Genomic DNA, 15,044 nt, shown 5'->3' on the forward strand with positions numbered 1-15,044 from the left:
GTGTCTTTACCTCCACGGCAGAGGCTCCACCGAACCCCTGAGACCGACTCATCAAACCCCTGGGGTTCGATCGAACCCAGGTTAAGAACCACTGGTTTAGAGGAAACAGGATGAACAGTTCTTATTAAATGCTAATTATCAGTCCACTGATGGACAACCGTCCTTCCAAACATGCAGATGTTTAATATTGTAGGCTGTATACTTTGATAGCAAATAATTTCAGTTTGAGCTGTTCAAAGTAGCTTAAATTAGCTAAATAGGAGTCAATCTGTTAGCCTAAACATTTCTCCCAACAAACTCACTGCGATATTACATGTTTCTACTGCAGGTTTGGGAACTACTGTTGATATTATGCAAAAAATGGAATAACTGAACTGTCTCTTTAAAGCTTTGTGACACTAAGACACAATATTATCCATAACTGTCCCCCTTTTCCCACCTTTTCCCTCTGTCTCCTGCTCTTTTTTCTCCCGTTTTGTGTGGACGACTCCCATCGAATCTGCATGACTTATCGTTTTCTCAGTACTGTGACCGTTGTTGTGTCTCACTAATTTTGGCATGGATTGCTTCATGTAGTGAAATGTGGTGAAAAGCTCTGTGTGTGTTGTTGTCAGTCGTGTTCAGTGTCATATTAGAAACTTGTTCACTTCTTCTAATTGAAATATCTAATGATATAAAAGCTGATAAGGTGCAGGAAGGGAATGCGTCGCGTTTGTTTAGCTGCAGGATCACTGTAAAGAGATTCATAGTTTTATGTGAGTGTGTAATGTCGGGGTAAAGGGGAAGCGTTTAGCCAGACTGTTTAATTCTGCATGTTGATGAGCTGTTAATCAAGCTTGGGCATTTGATAACATGCCTGACTGCACCGCCAGTCACGCCTCTGTTTGCCCTCACAAAGCAGCACATGATGTGACTCAAAATTGGTCAATCCTAATAAATCACCGGGCTCCTTTTGGAGGCTACACTGGCACAATAGTCAACTGATTATCAAAATAGATAGGCACTGTCAGAGGCGATGTTCTCCCAATAATGTGTTCATCGCTACGTTTTGCCAGAGCTTGATGTATGACCTCCAAAATGCCGAAAAGCACAGCCAATTATAGCAAAGTGGGGAAAAAATGATGTACAGCTTGGTTCCTTGTTGTGGTAAATACTCGCTGGTATAAACTACTTTGATGCCAACCTCCACCATGCTGTCAGCTGCGTAAGAGTAAAACCATAAAGCTACTGTCACACTGTTTCTTATCTTGCTACATATGCTGGCATACAGATGAAGGGCATAAAACTTAGTGGGGGTTTTTTGGCATGGAGTCACTTTATCTTTTTTTTCTGTTTTCTTGTGCAGTATCGCACATTTTTGTATCAATTCAACACCAAATAAGTCCAACGATACCGATACTGATACCGATACTTTTAATTATTTAAGTATGATATATCATCAAGCCGTCAAGGTATTCTTGTGGTTTTTTCTTTGACTTTTTTTGTTCAAACCTTCAACAGAAATTGAACAAAGTTTATAAGTATCTACAAAATACTTTAATAACATGTTAAAATGGTTTCTGTGCATTTTTCCCACACAAACGAATGCAAAAAACTATCAGAGAACAAATCAAAACAATTTCTTTTCTGAGGTAGAGTTGAGGGAATCTGAAACCAAAGCACCGCTAATATCAGTCTGATACAGACCTGGTATCAATATTATCAATGTCTGGAATTAATCCACCAAACTCTACAGACCCTATTGAGATTAAAGTTCAGTGCTTTATCCAGATTTGCCTGCAGTAGAGCTGCATGATATCATGGCTAATATATCATAGCCATGATGTCAATTTGTGCAATATTAATATCAGACAATATTGTTTAGATGCAGCGCCATTGACTATCATTACCAAGTATCACTAATTCACATTTCAGTTTGTTTGATGGAGTTTAACTGCAAACTTTATGGAAAAATTTCCCTTTTTCTCTGCAAGCCAACGTTCCCCTATGTGGCCCATGCAACTAATACCATCATCACAATAATTAGTGGCAATATTACCGTCGCAAGATTGTCTAATATTACAGTTCTCAGTGGCTTAAATAATGCCTCAGAAGACAGGGCCAAGTTAGTTGAGTGAATGTTCACCAGCGCAGACAGAGCATCTGCATGGCTTATAATGAGATTAGTCCAAGTTATCAAAAGACTGCTACTATATTTGTGTAGCATTTACTTAAATTTTGTACCAGTGGTGCCTGTGTGTAGTAAATAATCTGAGAGTTTAACTGGAAATCAAATTATGTACTCTATGGTATCAGACGACATACTGACAACGGTACCAGGCAGATATGCAATAGTGTGACGGGCGGTATTAAGTACATCCAACCACAAGGAAAATCACTAAAGGGTTATAGAGCATTGCTATTATTTTGGAAGGCATTTGAAGTCACTGATGGACAGTAGTCGTGTCGTTTAGCAGCACCTTTAAAGACATATAATTCTGGAAGAAGTAAATCCAAGAGATATAACTTGTTCTTGTGTACATTTTGATTTGTAAGATGGTCATCATTACTATGTGAAGACCTTTTAAATGTGCTAAATGGTCAATTATTGTCGCACATCCTCTTGCTTTAAGCTGTAACCAAAGTAGGATTGTCTCTCATGTGAGTCTTTGAATATGGATTGTTAATGTACTGGGTGTCAATTGAAATCTTTCATTTCTACTGTCAGTAAATAAAACTGGTGCTTTGTTTTTGCTGTATAGAATGTGCTACATGCGTTTCAAGTGTCTAGGGCAATCCTCGTCTTTTTTTTTTGTACATCAGAGTACATATGTGTACAATGTCTTATGTTGAAAACACACTAGAACCGAGTGGATGTATGACTGTAAAGTATTATGTTTTTGGAAGCTAAGCTTCTCTCCTCAGCAAAAGAAATAATTTTTTGATAAACTTGTCAAAGAACACAAAAGAAACACTTTGCTTGTTTCGTTCTTTCCCCGCTCTTTCTTCTTTTGCAAGCAAAGAAGGAAATCTGAGTTCTGCAGAGTAATTGTTGTCCGCCTTCTGAAAAAGATCGGAGCTAGACAAAGCATGAAAGTAATTGCCTCCTAAAGATCAAATCACATTTATCCCGTCTTGCAATTAAAAGTATCATTAGCATTTAAATTGCCAAATAAGATTGTGATCAACAGAAATCAATAGGAGTGCCAAGGATCAGCTCCAGCACTTCAGGTTGTTTTCTGCGGGTTGGGCTACAGTTTTTAGGCGGCCTCTTAATCCAAATGCTTCTGGGGATGCAACACTTTACAATCTCTCACCAAGCTGGAAAGGGGAAGAGTGTTTTCTTACTGTAAAGCAGAGGGACATCTTAACCCTGATTGAACACAAAAAATGAGTCTCACCAGCACAACAGCTTCTAATAGGAAGGTCACTTTTTTTTCTGATTGCACTGTAAAAAGTTGTTTCCTTTGCTGTAAATCTTTCCTCTCAGATTACTCTTCTCAGTTTAAGGATTAGTTATGTTTTCTCATCGCTATCCCCTTCAAATCTCCCCTTAAGCTGCCCTGAGCCTTTTGTAGCCAACCGAGCGAGGAGGAGCGAGGTCTTCAAGGTGGATGTCTGTGTAGGAAACAAAGTGCAAAGCCAGAGAGTAGCTTATGGTTCTCTGCCCACTGCTTTCTGCTCCCCTTAGGCTTGCAGCGCCTGTCAGCTCTAGTTTGTGTCTGCGTCTCACACAGCCGACGCCCCCATGCTGCCAGCATCGCGTTGGGCTCTGAAGAAGCCTGCGCGATCACACAGCTGAGATGCACATGAGGTGATCAAGCCGAGGAGAGCATCATTGTTTCTGACTAATGACTGACAGAACCAACGTCATGAACAAACAGACACATGAGCTTAAACATGATTGGTGTAATGAAAGCGTTGGAGACAGAAATGTGTCGGGCTACAAATGTCATCCATGAGATGTTTCAACTGAGAACAGTCCAAATAATTATTTTAGAGTATAAACATAGAAGCATCTATTAATAGTTTCTTATTTGTGATTTTAGGTTTTCTGCTAAATATAAAAAGTAGTCATCAGTAATTGCACACAACTATATGCAAATAAAATGTTTACATTAGCTTAAAATGCCAAAAGGGGAAATATGCAGTTGGGATTAAGACATTTGGTTTTACATTTGGATACATTTTCATTCCAAGAAACCCCAAGTCACAGTAGAAACCACATAAATATCTGCAGCAACAGCATCAATCTGTCAAATTTTGCTGGTTATGTTCTCTATTTCTTGTTTTAACTGGAAAAATTGGGATTTTTCCCACATTAAAGGTCCTGAGACTTACAGACTGTTAACACTGGGTTAAGGTAGTGATGGCCAACTAATTGGACGTTGTGGTAAATAAACTGCAGAACAGGTGGTGACAGTAGAAAACAGCAATGGGAAGAAAAAGTAACACAGGCCACTCCAAATATACCTATTTGGAAGAAATAGCAAACATGTGGAAAGTGAAGGTGACATGCAGTGCCTTTGGTAAATGACATAAACTAAATTGTGATTTCCAAACTGCGAGAGCGACTCAGGCACTTTCAGGAAATGACACCAGAACTGTTTGTCCAGATGCACACAGCACTTTCAAAGCCTAGCCGAGATAAATTGTAGAGCCTTCTGGAGCCCTGAAGAAAAACCACTAATCCATGATGAAGTCTGTTTGGTGAGAAGCCGACTTCTCATCAGATCGTGATGGTCTCTGCATCAATCAGGCATCACAAACCTACCAGCATGACATTACTAATGGACTGCATAGTTGATTATTTGAAAAGTCACAATTCTAATATATTGATGTTCTCATATATAAAAGCACAATACTTTTTACATTTAAAAAAAAACTCTTGTATTTGTTTTTTTCCCCTATGAATGTAGTTATACCTTCAAATTGCCAGTTGGGTATAAAACAACTCATCAAGCTATTATAGTCGCCAGTCGGTCGCATGACATGAGTCACAAAGGACAAACAACTGGACAAACTCACACCTAGGGAAAATTTAGAGTGACCATGCTTCTGAGATGTGGGAGGAAGACCCAGAGAAAATTCATGCATGCATGGTGTGAACATGAAAACTCCACACGTAAAGATCCCAGCCTGGGATTCAAACCCTTTTCCTCTAAAGCTTTGAATGGATTGCGCAGATTTAAAAAATAAAAATTAAAAATGGCGACCTGCCTAAAGGTTTTTTAGTTGATTGGAAAATTACAACATATTTAGGCCAACATGTTGAACAAATTGTGGATCTCTTTGTAACTTAGAATTGGGGGTCAAACATTAAACAAACCATTTGGGTTTAAAGGGGAAAAAAAATCTAGCAATTGCTTTTTTTCTTTTTTAAGTTATTGAATGCTAGTTGCATAAAAATCCAAAATTAAGAAATAATATCCAGTTTAACAGAGAGCATGGTCCAATTATTTCTGGTGGCAAGACATGAAATTATGCAGTTATATGAAACCAGGTTACTTAAGTTAAAGCTTAATCTTCTTCCTCTGAGAAATCTCACTACTGTAAAGCCCCCATGCTGGAGCTACCAACACACTGTAACTATTATACCTTTTATGGGGGACTGCCTGTGAAGCAAGCATTTTCTAAATGACTTAATAAATGCACTCTGCTAAGCTTTTTTTACCCTCTAAGGAAAGTAATTAATGGGTAAAAATGTATACCTGTAAGACCTGCTGTAATTATTTCTGTGTTCACATACGCACATTTTCTCAATTCACAGTTTGCGTATGTTGTATCATGTGTGAAAATTCACTACTGTATGCTAACCTCTTATTACCGATACCAATGTGAGTCACTTACAAACATTTGCAGATGTTAAATTCAATACAGTTTGAATTATTTATAATGCATTAATTCACAATGTCATGTAAAGGTACATTACAAAAAGTAATTTTAATTCAGTCATAAGTACATGCTAATTTATCTTTTCTATCAAACGGAGCATTCAGTTCAGTTAAACATTTAAATTAGCTTGTCTTTCAGCATTCCCTCTTCCTGAACAAGCACAGAGCAACAACAGACAATTCTTTGACTTTACAGCAATCCCTCATACCAAGGATGCCTGCAGCGACAGTGGAAAGGAAAAACTCCCCTTTTAATAGAAATAAATCTCCAGCAGATCCTGGATAGGTACGAGAGGCCATCTGTCATGACCGACTGGGGGTTTTCGAAGACAGAGCAGATACAGAAAACTGACCGCTAACTTTCAGGACAATGACGTCTCCAATTTTTTTTAACCGTCGAAACTGGAGTTTCTGTAAGAAATGTTGCTACATTAAGAAAGTTATTATGTTCTGACATCACCAAAAACATTCATAGCTTTTTCCAAACATACTGTTAAATCTCAACGAATCCAATCTGCCGATGTTTTCATGTGGAGAAGTATGGTGAGCGGCTAGGCTAATGCTAGCATGTTTATGTTTTAATAGGACTCATTGATAATTTGATTGTTTCAAAACATTCATAAACGTACCTCTTTCCCTCAAACATCATACTGTTTACTTACTACAGTGTCAGCTGACATTAAAGACATTTGTCACTGCAGCTGTGATGTTATTTATCATTAATTTAACATCATAGCAAAGAATTAAAAACTCCCAGATTTGTTAGATTAATGAAACAATGTCTAAATTCTGTATCATAAATTTTGTACATGAAAAAGGATGTGCTTATTGTGTTGTCATATTTATATTGCCCTTCTTGCTGTAAGTAATATAAACACATATCAGAAGTTAAGTTAAGCCAGTGACTTGATGAAGACCCTGATTTTATTAAACAGTAGTTTCAACTATTATTTCAACTTTGTTTTACTGACATGGCTTTAATTTACTCGATAAACTGCAGATTATTAATGAACCAATCAAAGCCTGAGACATCAAACAGGGTAAAATTATGCTAAGATATGATTTCATTTATTTGATGAATATTGTGGATAATGATAATGGAAAGTCAATGTTAACACTTCCACTCATTTTTGAAAAGACACTTTGCTTTGTGAAACATGCTCAAAAGTTTGATGAATAGATATAAACATGCAGTAGATGAACTTTCGTTTAAAACAATACTTTTGAAAGAAAATCATAACGTTTCCTAAAATCCAGTTTGCTTTGCTTCATGTCTCTTTTTCTATTGGTTATACAAATACGTTAAGGTAATCAAGCAGCGTACATCTAGAAACTTGAAGTTTACTTGCATAGCAAACAGAGGCTGTGTGTTTGTCTTGGCATCTGCTCGCCTGTGCTCCAGTCTTACTATGTATTTGTACTCTCAGCACACACACCACTTCATCAAACACTGTTGCTGCTTTCTGCTCCCTCCTCCCAAGCAACGTGTCAAACGGGAGCAGCATCCTGTGCTACACACTGCTGCTGCTTGTGTGTAACACGATAACAAATGTTGCAGGATTCAATCGAGAATGGGAGGTATATCGCGGCCGACGTGACCGCTGTAGGGATGCAGCCATGAGATGAGTCAATATCCTTGTGTTTGGTCAAATTTAATAAACCACTCTGCATGTGGGGGGGACCCCTGCAAACTGCATATTTGTCCTGACTCCCTTGCAATGAAACGCAATTGCCGGAGTTTCCACAAGACCCGATGTAGGTAGAAAAAATAAAAATTGCAGGCTGAAATGGAAATTTCCGTTCATAAATATTGCAGGATTCACCTTGTTTGAATGAATTTGTCCACACCTGCGGACACCGCGGTTTTACCTTTTCACGAGTCAGAGTGAGAAATGTGTCTGGATTAGAGAGACTGATTTTACAGCAGGGGGGAGCGTATGTATGGAACCGATGAATGTTTTTCTCAGGATATTTCGGTGCGATTCACAGCAGATGTTAACAACCCAAGTAATCAGCACTTCGAAAAAGATCAACACAACTTTGTCCACAACTCAAGTTATGAGTAATACAATAGAATAACACGTTATTCATTTAGTACAATATAATCCTTTGTTGATCATCTTTATTTTTATATTTTTTCATTCAATCTGTGATTAAATCTTGCAGCCTCTTTGCTCTCAGGTTTTTTTCCATAGATTTTTAATTGGATTGAACTCATACGGTTGACTGGATCAGCTTTATTTTCTTCCTCTGAAACCAGTTAAGAGTTTCTTCGACTGACAGTTTGAGTGCATTACTTGTCATTTGCCTTTAATAAATTATACCTGCTAATTCAAGGTCTTGCTGGAATGTGGTTCTTGATTTTATTTTTACTCCTCTGCCCTGTCAGGAGCATCGGTCCATCAGTGATTTGTGCTAAATAATCACTTTTCCATTTTCAGATTATTTCAAACTTTACTGTTCAGAAGTTCAGACATACATCTGCAAACAGTACTAACAATATCGTCTTGAGAGGGCTCTTTACCTATCACTAGATGCTTCTTTTATTATCCCTTGGTATCAAGAAATCTTTTTATAGGCCTTTAATTAGGATGAGGCCAGACAGCATTTATTTGCCCTAATGAAGGTAGGCACAATTGCTTTCAAAAAGCTGACAGGTTTTCACAATTTTCTTGGCTTTCTCTGCATTTTTGCGCCTCCTTTTCAACACTTTTTTATTCGGTCTTTTTACATAGAGGTTTATTTATAAACCTACTTGTATTGACGTTTTTAGATATGCGGATAACTTTACATCTATGTAAAAAGACGGAATAAGAGGGTGAAACCTTTTGTCATTCCATCTTTTATTCCAGTTTTTACATAGAAGTTTATTTGTATTGATATTTTTGGATATGTGGATAATGTGGGTTGGTACCAACCTCTGGTTCTGGTGTGAAAATACAATAAAATTGTGTCAAGATTAGTGAAACATCTATATTCTCTGCCATGCCTCAGTAGCTGTGTTTTTATTGAGCATATTATTGTGCAAACTGGAATTATGAAAATACTTCTTTCTTTTTTTTTTTTATGGGAACATGCCAATTTTGAAAAAAAATATATATTTTTTTTTGATAAAACGTTTTTGCTCTACAGTCATTGGTTTTTCAACTGTATCAAAATTTGTGTATTTTGCAAAATTGCAGTAGAAACGGAGCCGTGTTAAATAATCAGATGTTACCACTAGCAGAAAACACAAAGAAGATGACAGGAAGTCGTAGGAGGATGATGGTGCAGCTTCTGTTTAACTGCATTTCTTATTTAATGGAAACGCAGCAATTAAAAATTTGTATTTTTGTGCCATTAGCTGCACATCGACGATGTTTTGCGCACATTTGAAACAGAAGCGCAGCGTTAGCTGGCACACAGAGAGAGGGGTTGAAATGCATTCTTCGAAACACCATTACGATGTTCGCCGTGAAACCCTTTTGAATTTTTCCTGGTACTGATATGCAGTCTGTCATAAGACATAAAATACTTTTAATGAGCACGGTGCTGCACCTGTGCAGAATGGATTCCTGTAAGCCTGATATTTATCTATCTCAGAGAAAATTGTAGGTTCTGGCTTGTCGAGGAGGTAATGCGCTGAATGCTGCCTTCCTGTGTGATAGCTGTGCCTCAGTGCTGCAGGCAGGCTGAGTATGGTGCCACATGAATCTGGCAGGGGCACTGCAGCCCCGTCTGGAGACAAGGTGATACGGACCGGAAATAATGAGCGTGAAAGAAAGAGTTAAGAGGTGCACTCATGCACAAATTTTCTGCACATTAAAACGCCAGCATGGCCTTGCGGAAAGGTCATGTTATTCAATAAGGACGTGAACCAGTGCGAATGGGAGGCGGGAGGAGGTGGAGATAATGCGTGTAGGTACACAGCTTAGTATCCGTGCTGCACTTCATTATCTTTGATCACTGCTGATATCATGTCAGCGAACGACAGATGACATCTGACTGCCGGCGTGTTGGAGGGAAGAGGTTTTCTTTGTAACTGCTGCATGGCGGCAAACCTTTTTGTCGGAAATAATTATCCAAATTCACTTCAGATCAGTTCAACATAAAGCTTTCAATTACGGCTGTCCATCAGGTCCATAAACCTAATTTTCTATTAGATCACGACACGGCATTTTTATTGTTGATTTGCTTTAAGAGGATGTGACCTACAGCGTTAAACAAGATGCTTGTACATGGAGCCTAAAAAGAGATGCAGCCGTGTTTTTATTTCACGATCTGACTCTGAATCAGGATTACAAATCTAAAGGCCAGAAAAATGAAGGGGTAAGTTTTATTACTTTTTTCAAAAAACAGAGTTTCTCATATGCTACGATTAAGCAGTCTGGAAAATACCTATTGATTTTTCAATATTTGATAAAAAAAAAATATTGAGACACACTTATTATTCATAATTTTATGGTAGCTCCTCAAAAACATTGATTCCTTGTGTGGCATCATGGGAAATCCAAAGGAACTCAAACAAACCTCCAGACGCCTTTTTCATAGTTGGGTACAAAATGTCCAGCTGTCCTAACCCTAATGACCGCCGGCAAACCTAAACATTTGCACCAGTTCTGTCTAGAGGAATAAACCACATTTCCAGCAAACCATTCAAAGGAGACTGTGGGAAAAAAAACAACTAAAAACAGAGTTTCACCAAAAACTAAAGACATTTTTTGAACACTTTGAATTTTAAGAAAGAAAAATATCTAATTAGTTTGGCGTTTAGATGGGCAGTATTGTGTGAAATCAAAATATTTTAACTTTGCATCATTCTCTTTGCTCTGATTTTCTTCCATTCATATTTGAGGAATCCTGCAACCAATTAGGGTTGCCAAGCGCCGGCTCCCCCACTCAGCTCCTTCAGACTAGCATCAGCAACAGTTGGCAGACACCATTGTTCAAACTACTTTTCACTCCTCAGAACGAAGATAAAGGGTCAATAGAGGAGGATTGCTGTGATGATGTGCTTGAGGAAAGACACAGAAGCCCAATTTCAAGGTGTAAACTTTCTTTTACATCGTGTTTCATACATGCAGCATATTTCTAACAACTGAAGGCAGCATAGTGACTTGACTGCTTTAATATGGCACTACGTGACTGGAAAACACAGACATGAATAATTTGGTCATCTTAACTGACCTAAAGCAGGAACATTTTTGTTTGACCAGACAGTGAGAAACAACATGTTGTTTGTAAATATTTTGCTGCACATGTAGCTTTGAGTTGTCGCCGGTTTGTTTTCCCCGGTGTGGCCTCGGAGGGGAGGGTTGAGTGCATTAGGATGAAGGGTGTTGGTGCCGGTGATTCAGGTAAAAGCGCCCGCTGAGCTCTTTGTGTCACAGCTCTGAACGGCATGTCAAACAAATGGTCACTGCACAGTAGGCAGGGTGTTTGTCCACGTGGCACTCTGGATGAGGTTCAGTCCAACCCTGAGGACCTGACTCACACATGCCCTTCTCCCTGCCCTCTACACCCCCTCCATCCCTATCTCCTCACCTCAGTGTCCAATTACAGCCCACTCTCATTAGCACAGTGTCTCTCCAGCGAGAGCCTTTGCAAGGGCAGGGATGGCTGCGGCTGCAACAAAGCCACCAACACGAGATCTATCAAAATCCAAGGAAAGAGTGAAAAAGGCAAGTGCAGGCAGGACTTCTCATTATAGAGTGCTGTAGAAGGTGAGGGACGTGAAGAGCAGCCCACCCTGACTGTGCTGAGTGTCATGTTGTCTTTTCGATCTCTTAACAGGACTGACCTCCCACCCGCCCACAAACCAGCTCCCCCGCCTCCCAAAAAGAAGAACAGCGACATGAAGGGACACTTGACCTCCGACGACATCCAGGTAAGACTTTTAATTATCTGCCCAACTTTAAAGTGAACATTTGCAGCTTGGACCCGTTTTAAAAACGAGGCATTTATCTTTAAATGAGAATAAATTGAAGTAGCGTTGAGCCTCTGCCTTTTGTGTTTTCTTGAAAAAGGTTTTAATATGCATCAACTGGACTTCAGCTGAATCCCATTTCCCAGGGTTACCTGAAATTTCCCCTGAAGTTTTCTCAAAGTGCCCTTTTGTTAAAATCCTCACAGGCTGGTGCTTAAAATGTTCCCCGGTGAAACGGGACCCCACTTTGAGAAACCTGCAGCACCTTCAAAATGTTTCACAGACCAACACAAAGTAGACCATAATTTGAAAATGGAAAATATGTTCATGTGTAGCTGTTTCTACCAGCTGTGCACATCTGATGGATGTTTATTCTGATATTTCTTTACTCAACCACAGTTAAATTGAGAAGACAATGTCTGAACTGTGAGTTTTGAAGTCTCGCCACAGATTTTCAATGGGCCAGTTTGAAACATGATTTGATCTAAACCACGGCTCTTCAAATCCAGGCTTCAAGCAACTTTCAGACGTGATCCAGGTCCAAAGCATTTTAACCAAATGAGCGAATCACATCCTCAGTAGGTAGCCAGGTTCTGCCAAGTCCTTCAGATGACCTCATTGTTTGACTCGGGTGGCAGCATCATGACGTTACATTACTGATCCAAAACCAGCAGCAGCTAATTCCAGTCCTAAAAAGATGATGGTCTGCATGTGTGTTCTTGCACCAAAACATCTCATCTAATTAGTTCAATTATTTCCTCATTTTGAGCTTATTTAAATTTAGGGATGCACCGATTGCAGTTATCTGGCCAATTACCGATCAGTTAAAAACCTGACCTGCCGGTTCCAATTTCGGCAGATGCCAATTTTCGTTGTCTGAAATGTTGCTCAACATAGCAAGAAAGTTGCTGAATTGGCAATATGGGGGTGCTTGTTGTAAACTGCAAGCGTGCAGACATGGTCTGTCCGTCAAACCAGCGGTTGATTTTTAAACCTTTTCTGAGGTCGATAAAATCGGCTTCACCTGTAAAAATCAGCCGATCGCCGGTCTCTCAAAAATAAGAAAATAAATCGGTGCACCATTCTTTAAATTTGTTGTGGTCAAATCTAAAACAAGCCTGACACTCATCAGTTCTTTTGGAAACAATTCATCCTTAACAATTGGAAAACCCTCCACAAAGTCCCTTTAAAATCATTTAAATTAACCAAATGACTATGCAGTTTATGCATATTTTTAAATCTGCATAGTTTTAAATTGTCATGCTTGCAAGAAAATCTACAATAAATCCAGGTGCTGCTTTTTTTCTGAGAACTGATTCTGCACAGCAACGTCTCACAAAGTAGCAGCGGCCCGATTTTATCATACAAAACGTCGATTTCACGCCGTCCCAAAATATTAAGGGATTATTTGAATTTGAACTCTAAATCATGACTCTATCTTCATTCGTGTCTTCATCCACTTAGCTGGCGAGTTCCTGCCTGAAAGCCTGTCAGTCATCATGATGAGCAGTCTCCTTAAATGACACAGAGATAATCAGCACAGCCACCAGGCAGCTTGTAATGACACAGCTCTAATTATTGCTCTCCCTACTTTTTGAACTTCTAGAGGTTTTGCCTTAGCAAAACTTTATCAAGTAATTCACTGTAATTTATATCTTTTTTTTAGGATGCAGCAATAAAGCAGGTTTTTCTCGTATCCCCACCTTTCCAGACAGTCCGTGCTCACATGGCTCCGTTACAAGGAGTCACTACCGAGTCACAGCAAAGTGTTTTCAGGAAGTGGCAGGCAACAATGCTTCACGCGGGCGGGCAGACGTCAAAACAAAATCCATATAAATGTGGGGAGCCAAGATTATTCCCTTCAGCTGTCGTGTGTTTTAATGTGTTAATGTTGCTGGGACTCAGGGAATTTGTTTTTAAAAAGAAAGGAAGAAAAACCGTCTTCTGCTGTATTTTCTAAAATATGAAACTGAAAGCTTTAGAGCAGCAGCGTCCAAACTGCTGCCCCGGGGGCCGATTGCAGCTCTAGGAAGGATTTTCTGCGGCCCCTGACAGTAATTCAAGAAAAGGACGAATATGAAGAACCAACACAGGCAGTTCATAAGATCCAACCAGCCTTTTTGGAGAAAGAGTGAGCCATATGCTGTTCTGCTTGTTGAGGATGACATTTTAGGAATTAAATGCTTTTCTTTTAGGAAGTGTGACTTTTTAAATTACAGATCAATTCTCAACAAAAATCAATTACCTATTGTTTTTTCATAGACTATTCTTTGTGTAGTTTTTTTGCTGATCATCTAAAATTGAATAAAAAAGATGTTGAATTTAGTTGAAGTTGTTTCTCTAACGCAAAAGAAGACAAAACTAACGCAGAAATAACTTTACAACAACATATACTAGCTTGTTTTAAGTCAGTAATTCTTGATTGTTGATAAAAGTTCTGGTTCCACTTGCAGATTATTTCACTTCTGACATGGAAAAAATGAAGGAATCATTTACTTAAAACTAGCTCTTACATCTTGGGGAAATGTTACTTGTTCATTAGTTTTGAAGACAAAACTAACGAACATTAGTACATTAGAAATAAGAATTTCTAATGTACTAAGATATCAGCTTTAGAAACTAGACCAAAAATACTTGGTAAGATTTTGTATTTTTGCTGTGCAAATGTTTAAAAACTAAAAGTTGGGCAGTTAAAAGTCTCTGTATTTTGTATGTACAAAAATGTTTATAAATTGTTTTTTTTCCCCTTTTTTTCTTTTTTCTCTTTTGCATTTGCTCAAATGTGAGGCATGTGAGACGATTTTTCTGCTAAATGTCCCCAGAGTCCCTCTGCAGCCGACTGGAAGCAGCTCAAACATTTATGATCAAGCAGACTAAACGCAACAACTACTGCGCCGCTGGCAAAACCAACCATTCAGGAAAAACAGACTAGACAAAGCAGGCAGGAGGAGATAAAGTGCATCGACGAAAGCTCTTATTCTCACCTCTGCAGTGCCTTAATAATACCACAGATATGCTAGGAAGACGAGATGCTCCAGCGCCAGAGCCTTCTGTGCAGCTGGCCCTAAATGAAATATGTATACCAGGTGGAAACCGTCCAGTTAGCCTGGATGTTTGTTGCTCTGAGAGCCAAATAGAGAACAACCATCGACAAGGCTGGAGCATTTTTTTTGTCTTCTTCTTTTTGTTCGAATAAGTCTTTGTACCATTTTATTACATCTAAAGTCCAGTGCTCAGCTCTCTGTATGTCCACTGAGGCATTAAAT

The 15,044-nt window shown here is 38.9% G+C and overlaps 1 protein-coding gene across 4 annotated transcripts in view; it reads left to right on the top strand.

Moving 5' to 3' along the window:
* Positions 1-15,044, top strand: part of nectin1b (nectin cell adhesion molecule 1b) — a 229,170-nt gene that overhangs the window by 177,504 nt on the left and 36,622 nt on the right. For 3 of the 4 annotated variants that reach the window (XM_081614636.1, XM_081614638.1, XM_081614637.1), the window contains exon 8: positions 11,644-11,739. In XM_081614636.1, coding sequence (XP_081470762.1) covers positions 11,644-11,739 — 96 coding nt within the window. The remainder of the gene's footprint in view (positions 1-11,643; positions 11,740-15,044) is intronic. The other variant, XM_008426427.3, reaches the window with a different exon arrangement.

Source organism: Poecilia reticulata, chromosome 13, assembly GCF_904066995.2.
Source record: "Poecilia reticulata chromosome 13, P_reticulata-male-v2, whole genome shotgun sequence".
Classification (NCBI taxonomy): Eukaryota; Metazoa; Chordata; class Actinopteri; order Cyprinodontiformes; family Poeciliidae; genus Poecilia; species Poecilia reticulata.